This window comes from Aptenodytes forsteri, unplaced genomic scaffold, assembly GCF_000699145.1.
Source record: "Aptenodytes forsteri isolate BGI_AS27 unplaced genomic scaffold, ASM69914v1 Scaffold82, whole genome shotgun sequence".
NCBI lineage: Eukaryota > Metazoa > Chordata > Aves > Sphenisciformes > Spheniscidae > Aptenodytes > Aptenodytes forsteri.
This window is the reverse complement of record NW_008795490.1, coordinates 9345680-9353630: the sequence shown is the minus strand read 5'-3', so window position 1 is coordinate 9353630 and position 7951 is coordinate 9345680. Positions and strand designations below refer to the sequence as shown.

Below are 7951 nucleotides of genomic sequence, written 5' to 3'. Positions count from 1 at the left end.
TTTCCCAGAGAGGTGGTGGATGCCCCATCCCTGGAAACATTCAAGGTCAGGTTGGACGGGGCCCTGAGCAACCCGATCTAGTTGAAGATGTCCCTGCCCATGGCAGGGGGGTTGGACTAGATGACCTTTAGAGGTCCCTTCCAACCCAAACTATTCTATGGTTCTATGATGATTCTGTGCTTCTGTGTCTCTGCTACTAGAATGAATACAAACCTGGCTATGTACACACACACAGACACACTGAGTTTTTAAGAACTAAGTTCTCAAACTAGCCCAACTACTGCTACTTCAGTTAAAAAGAGACTGAAGTCTAGCCCTAAAACAAGTACAAGGCATCTGGTTGCAGAGGCGGTCAGAATATTAGACTGGTATAAATCCTAAACATCTATAAGACCATGGTAAGAAAAAGAAGGGAAAAAAGGAAAAGAAAAAAAAAAAAAAAGACAGGCATAAAGATGTTATAGTTATAAAAGTTACCCAGCTGGATTTTAAAAGTCTGACATGGATAAGAAGTGTGAACTTACCAAAGACTTAGGCAGCTTTATGTTCTTCTTCCTTAGTTTCTTGCAGCCACAGCATACTACCAAAATTAGACTCACACTCAGAATAACACTACACAGAATGATGACAACTTGTGTGCCTAAGAAGTTAGAGCAAAATCTGTTAGGAAGTTTGGAAAAATAAACCACTGCTGTATCGTTTAGAATAACTTCAGAAACTGTAATAGCTCAGAATGCTTAGCTGTAATGTGTGAATTTGTCAATTTATCACCTTTTTTCACTCAAGAAAACTTAATTTATAAAGCATTATATCAAGTAAATAAAAATTAGAATGACAGAAGACTTTCAATTTATATAAACACAAACATGTTTTTATAGAGGTAAAGGAATTTTATAACTAATGTTTTGTTCCTTAGAGATGACAGATGGGGATGAACAGATTTGTACATTTTCCATGTGATAGCACATTAACTGGCATAATAATTACACATAGTCTATGTACAATAAAATTAAAATGTGAAATCTTCCAAAACATAGAATTGTTAACTATTGCTTGTAAGATTCCACTAGTCTGACTCTCCTTAATGTCCTCCCCCTCAATCATACCGCTGCTCTTGTGTGAAAAGAAAGAACACAACTGCGTCTATCAATTTTATCTCTTTCCTCTAGTGAAGTTTTGGGCCATAATGAAGTAACATTAAAAAGTTTGTAAGAGGTTATCAGAGATACAAAGTTGGGTCACTAGCTGCCTTTATTCTCTTTAATTAAAAGATGTCAATACCTCAATTTTATGACCACAAGTTTATAGTTGCTCCAAACTCAGGAAAGTCTATATACATTTTCCTCAGTGCTAAGACTGAGCAAAAAGCCATTTGTTAGAAGAGAGAGACGACGCTTCTGAAAACCATATAACTCAGTGAATGATTCATTTGTTAATTACACCAATGATCAGGTGCAATGGAAACAGGTTTTGTAATACCAATGAAGCAGGAAAAGCACCCAAAAAAAAAAGTCAGGGTTACTTGAAAATAATACAGGATCTTTAGAGGTCTTTAGAACTGGGAAAGTGCATTTGGAAAAGAATGACCATGCTTTCCCTTTTTTCATATTCTCCCATAGGCATCCACGTCATCCCATGGCTGTATCAGAGCTCGAATACTTAGCTGGAACAGATCTCTGGTCAGACTCAGTATGTTCTTACTAAAGTTTTAGAATCCTCTTACTCAATGTCTGCTTGAGTGGAACATGAATGCAGCTTTCTTCTGATGAGGCGCCAATCATCAAATCGCCATATAAACTTCCCTTTGCTGAAACACAGTAAGTGGAACCTTCAGCAGGAACTGGGATGTTAAGGCTACATTTATACAGCGTACAGTTGTCTTCAGGGAACTCTTCTTTACTCTGCAAAAAATGAAAGTCACATTATATCATTTGACTCAATACAACAATATAAATGTTACAGTACCTTCCAACACTTCCAAAAATGTTAAAACACTATTAGATGCGGCTCCTACATCATCTATATGCCTTGCAAAAGCTGTGTGAACTTCGGCTATCAGCTTATGAGCTACCTTAAGATGTTATATTTGATCAGACCATGGTGCTTTCAGCTAAAATTTGCGCTGTTCATAGTCTAGATTCACAGTCCTAATTCACTTATAAAACTTGTATCTGGATGCATATGAAAAAGTAACTGTAAATAAACATACCTACTACCATTTTCCTCAAGTTCACCCTCCATGATTGCTAAATAAAGTGGTATCAATACCTCAAAAGGTAATCTTCTTAAATGAAAGGTCTATCTAGACAAGTCAAAGGGGCACAAGTAAAGTTACCAATGTTTTAGCACGTATGCAGCAACAATTGCATGGGATCAAGTAACTGTCTTGCATACAGCTAATGCAATAATCTCATTTTTGTTATAAGATGTCCATTTGGACAACCAAAATCCAGACCTTCCAGTCACATACCTCACCGTGACACACTTGACATTTTAGGTCTTCAGTAGTCATATGTTATGTTCAACTGTTTTCTTGATAGCTGTTGGCTCTGTGTGTCATAGGAGCGAACCCCTTGTTTATGCGCTTAAGATAAACGAGTATTTTTAATTTGAAGTTTTCATTTTGGAACTTACCTGATTTTTACTATCCCAAAATGTCACCAAGTACATGAGGTCTGAATAAATGTCTCTGATCCAAGGAAGAAACTTCACAGATGGGAATGCAGGATGGTAAATATCAACCATGATTTTATCACCGTGCCTTGAGAGATTCAGTTTTGGTGGTCCTATTTTTCCTGCAACACATTGCACCTTTGCTATTAGGCCAAAGCTTTTAACAGAAAATATGCTATTTATAGTTAGATTTCCAAAATTCATCAGAGATCTAAGAAGAATTACATGTTTATTTCAATGCTGTTAATATTGCACAGCTGTGACACTTAGAAGTAACAGAGGCATTTGGATACATTCATGAATCTGCTTCTAAAATGGAAATGGAGATTGTCCATGCAGAATATCACTGTTAAGCAATCTAACTTTCCTATACACATAAGGCCGTAAAAATTCAGCTCACTGACAACAGGAAAAAAACCTAACAAAGCAATTAAACATATATATCTGAATGAGAACAGAACACAAAATACTGCTGACTAGGATCCCACCATAAATCACGCTCAGCTAAAAACAATACTGTACTGAAACAAAGGATATCTGAAAATCTGAACAAACCTCACCTTGAGCAACAGTACTTAGGAAGCCTGATTTCCCATGGCAATGGCCTACATGAATTTTTGGTGTCTAATGATCTGACTGAACATATGAGTTTCTTGTTCAATGGGAAAATGATTTTGTCTCTCTCCTCCATACGTGGTTATCAATTTTCTGCAAACTGTCAAACTCAGCATTATTACCATGACTTCTGTCCCTTTGACAAACACTAGAAACCAGCCAAGTCATGGGAGTATTGGGTGGGGAGGGAATCATAGTGGAAAACACAGAGGGGCTCCACTTCTTCAGCTCCAGCAATGCAGAAATTCAACTCTATCTATAGCATAGCCCTAGTCAGGGAAAAATCTCACGGGCAATGTTCTGCCTGAGAGCTCTATGTTGAGAACGGAGCAAGTACGAGAGGAACTCTCAGTCTTTCCTCACTCTCTTGTGTCTGCTTTGCACTGCCCATGCAATGCTGGGGCCTGCCCCACTCTTTAGGACAGGTTGGCCTGGAGTCTAGACACACAATTAATTTGTACAATATTAATGTGAAAAACTGATTTCTCCTGAAGCAGCCCAAAGGATTTACATGAATAATGAGTAACTGTTAGTTATCCAGCTACAGTGGGCTCCGATAGCTTCTAGATAGTATCTAGACACCCAAAGCTGCCAGTACATGGGATTACAGTGTCAAGCAAGGCATCACCAACCACCTGAATACTACTTCAATGATTCCTAAAGGTCCACAGCTTCCAGTGGCAGTTTCCTACCCTAAATTGGTGTCTGGGACACCAGGCAAGAATATGGGAAGTATGCACAGAGTGCACAGTCAGCATCACTTTCTTGCCTTTAGAAGTTTTGAAAAAATATTCAGATACCACAGTGACAGGGCTAACAAGTCCCTATAGAGGCAGAACTACAGAAGTTCCTACAGAACAACCATCATGCTTCATTTCACCCTGGACTCCTGATGATATTCCCAAATGAGACACAATAATACAGCGAAAAGGATAATTACTAACTTTTTAAATTTTGGGAAAAAATTACAGGGTTTAGTTTATGATGGAACTTACCATGCTTTTGCAAAATAAACTCATTTGTCTCAACATACTCAGACTGTTGTGACCCAACAACAGCTTTAACTCGAAGCCAGTGAGAGGCAAAAAGCTCGTGTATTTCCCTTGAGAGATCACAAAAATGAGCTGAAATGTTCACACAAGTTGAGACGATCTTATAGCGACCTAAACTGTAAAACAGATCAAGTAAAAGTTAATACAATTCCAATTGCACAATATTGTACAATACACTGCCTGTAACAAAATATCTTTGAGGGTGACCGAGCACTGGCACAGGCTGCCCAGGGAGGTTGTGGAGCCTTCATCCCTGGAGATATTCAAAAGCCATCTGGACATGGTCCTGGGCAACTGGCTCTAGGTGATCCTGCTTGAGCAAGGGAGTTGGACCAGAAGACCTCTAGAGGTCCCTGCCAACCTCAACCATCCTGTTATTTGACAAATTTTGCCTTAATTTACACTTAGGCAACCTTCACCCTACATGACTTCACCACATAGAAACAAAAGAATTTACCATGGACTGATTGCTTTTATACGCTTCTAGAGAATATCAGGTACAGGAAATGACAAAAGAGTAAGAACTTACTTGTAAGGTTTGATTTCCACAATAAAATGAGGAGTTTCAGACATAGGTGGGTACTGCCAATGCAAGACAGTTCTGAAATTTTTGGATGTTACTACGATCTGCGTTGGTGAAGGTACTAGAAGAAACAGAACAATTGCACTTTGATAAACAGACCTAGTCAAACATAAGAACAGCCAAATGTGTTTCTAAATTATTTGGAAAAGGCAACACGCTAGAAATGACTGGAAAAATTAGACATAAAAATGAACAAAAAGCGGATTTATCAAAAAAAAAAACCCACCCACCCAAAAAACCCCCCCCCCCCCCCCAAACGGACTAGTTTGTCACCAGTATGAACACATATGAGCCCTGCAAGCTGCTTTGTTATTCTTCTCCCCTACAGAGACAACTTTCTTCCTGTTTGCAACCCAGAACCTCAGATAACCCATGCCCACTGAAATCAAGTCCATCAGATAGCCTGTATCGGGTTCATAAGCTGTGATGATTATACCCCTATGTTGGTATTATACAGATATACCAGCACGACAGACAGTATGAATTTACTGAAGTTAGAGATTAGCCCAGCTCCTGTAGATTTCTCTTGTTCTTCAGAAACTTAATCGGGAAGGGGGTGGGGGGAGAAAGGATACCAAAGCTGCAGTATCAGGGTCTGTGCTCCAGGGGAGTCCTACTGAATCCTACTGCCTCCTGACTCAACCCTGACAAAAGACAACAGGCCTGCTGGGGAAAGCCTGGATTCAATGTGACTTTCTGACAATGCTATTTTTACCACTCCAGCAGTATTTTTAGAAAGCTGTGATGATAATAATAAACCACTAACATTTGTAAGGAATTTGAACACTGAAGCTGTAATGTAGTTCCATATGCAAGACAGCATTTGAAGTACATTTAGTAAACAACATCAGAGGTAAGGAAGTAAGCGATACAAAAAATAAAGAGCAGCATTGATAGTTTCCTCCTACAGCAAGCTTCTGTTCTAAGCAGCAACAGGGATATCGGGGGAGCAGCTGCAGGGGAAGGAAAATTACATGATCCTGTAACTATTGAAGGCTGTCGCATGGCATTCAGAAGGAGAAAAAATGAAGGTCACTCAACCGATTTTAATTGTTGCTTCTTAGCTTCTCAATGTCTGGTTTGGCATCCTTAATATTCTCTTAATACAGCTTTTCTGAAATTTTGACAGCTAACTCATATTTGACCTGCTCGAGACTGCTACTTGTTCACAAAGCAAATGCTCCACCTTCACTCTGCGATACATTGAGGGAAAGTAAACAATTTTCACATCTTGAGAACAAGACCACAAAGATAATAGTCTACGGAAAGTAATACACAGAGGCTGACATATGCTATTAACCACGAAGATTTGATACACATAACATACATCACTCTGCAACTGGTGCTGTGGTTTAGTTATGCTTTAATATGTACAAAAGTGGCATTTCAGTTATTGGAAAAAAGGAACACAATCGTCAAATTATCAACCACAAGAAAAAAAACCATGACAAGTTGACAGAAGAGGTGTCAAAGCACACAAATGTTACTTCAAATATTTAGTTTTAAGGCACAGTATAGTAAAAGTCTTACAAAATTTTACTTTTGTGTACTATTATACAAATAAAACTACGTGTAACAAAAGAGTGGAAAATGAAATCCCAGAACATACTTGAACTGCCAGTAGAGGCTACATGGCTTTTAGTTATGCAATTACATACTGCTTTGCTTACTCCTCCCATCCCCACATTTTTGTTTTATTTTGTACATAGAATTGCTACCCTGGACTTCAAGAGAGCAAACTTTAAGCTATTCAGGGAGCTACTTAGCAGCGTCCTCTGGGAATCTGCTTTTGAGGGCTTAGGAGTCCACTAGTGCTGGCCAGTCTTTAAGAACCACCTTTTAGAAGCACAAGAACAGGCAATCCCACGGTGTCGTAAGTCAAGCAAGCGGGGCAGAAGACCAGCTTGGCTGAACAGGGAACTCCTCGTGGAGGTCAGGAGGAAAAAGAAATTGTATGATCTCTGGAAGTGAGGTCAGGCTTCACAGGAAGATGAGAGAGTCATGGAGAGTCATGCAGCGCTACAGGCTTGAGGAAGAGTGGCTGGAAAGCTGCCCAGCAGAGAAGGACCTGGGGGTGCTGGTCGACAGCCGGCTGAACATGAGCCGGCAGTGTGCCCAGGCGGCCAAGAAGGCCAATGGCATCCTGGCCTGTATCAGAAATAGTGTGGCCAGCAGGAGTAGGGAAGTGATCGTGCCCCTGTACTCAGCCCTGGTGAGGCCACACCTCAAATACTGTGTTCAGTTTTGGGCCCCTCACTACAAGAAGGACGTTGAGGTGCTGGAGCGTGTCCAGAGAAGGGCAACGAGGCTGGTGAGGGGTCTGGAGAACAAGTCTTCTGAGGAGCAGCTGAGGGAACTGGGGTTGTTTAGCCTGGAGAAAAGGAGGCTGAGGGGAGACCTCATCGCTCTCTACAACTACCTGAAAGGAGGTTGTAGCGAGGTGGGTGTCGGTTTCTTCTCCCAAGTAACAAGCGATAGGACGAGAGGAAATGGGCTCAGGTTGCACCAGGGGAGGTTTAGATTGGATGTAAGGAAAAATTTCTTTACTGAAAGAGTGGTTAAACATTGGAACAGGCTGCCCAGGGAAGTGGTTGAGTCACCATCCCTGGAGGTATTTAAAAGACGAGTAGATGAGGCACTTAGGGACATGGTTTAGGACATGGTGGTGTTGAGTTGACGGTTGGACTCGATGATCTTAGAGGTCTTTTCCAACCTCAATGATTCTATGATTCTATGGTTCGCATATGCAGGGAGAAGACATAAAAGGCCAAAGCTGAACTAGAGTTGAAACTGGCCAGTGTTGTTTCAGATAACAATTTGGGATTTTTAAGGTATGTTAATAGCAAGAGGAGGTCTGAAGAAAACATTGGACTGATACTTGCTGAAAATGGTCATCTGACTAAGTGGGATGAAGAAAAAGCAGAGGCATTCAATGCGTTTTTCGCCTCAGTCTTTAATAATACTGATAGACCTTAGGCTGCGCGGTCCCCTGAGTTGGAGGGCCATGAGTGTGGAAACCGTGACTTTC

At 40.5% G+C, this 7951-nt stretch overlaps 1 protein-coding gene across 1 annotated transcript in view; it reads right to left on the bottom strand.

Annotated features, from left to right (window-relative positions):
• The window catches only part of IFNGR1 (interferon gamma receptor 1), a 14157-nt gene extending 9181 nt beyond the window's left edge, over window positions 1–4976 (bottom strand). Inside the window, exons 1-5 of the mRNA XM_019472649.1 lie at window positions 4870–4976; window positions 4284–4456; window positions 2635–2795; window positions 1724–1901; window positions 525–640 (exon numbers count right to left, since the gene is read on the bottom strand). Coding sequence (XP_019328194.1) covers window positions 525–640; window positions 1724–1901; window positions 2635–2795; window positions 4284–4456; window positions 4870–4913 — 672 coding nt within the window. The 5' untranslated portion in view covers window positions 4914–4976. The remainder of the gene's footprint in view (window positions 1–524; window positions 641–1723; window positions 1902–2634; window positions 2796–4283; window positions 4457–4869) is intronic.
• Between the last annotated feature and the right edge of the window lie 2975 nt (window positions 4977–7951).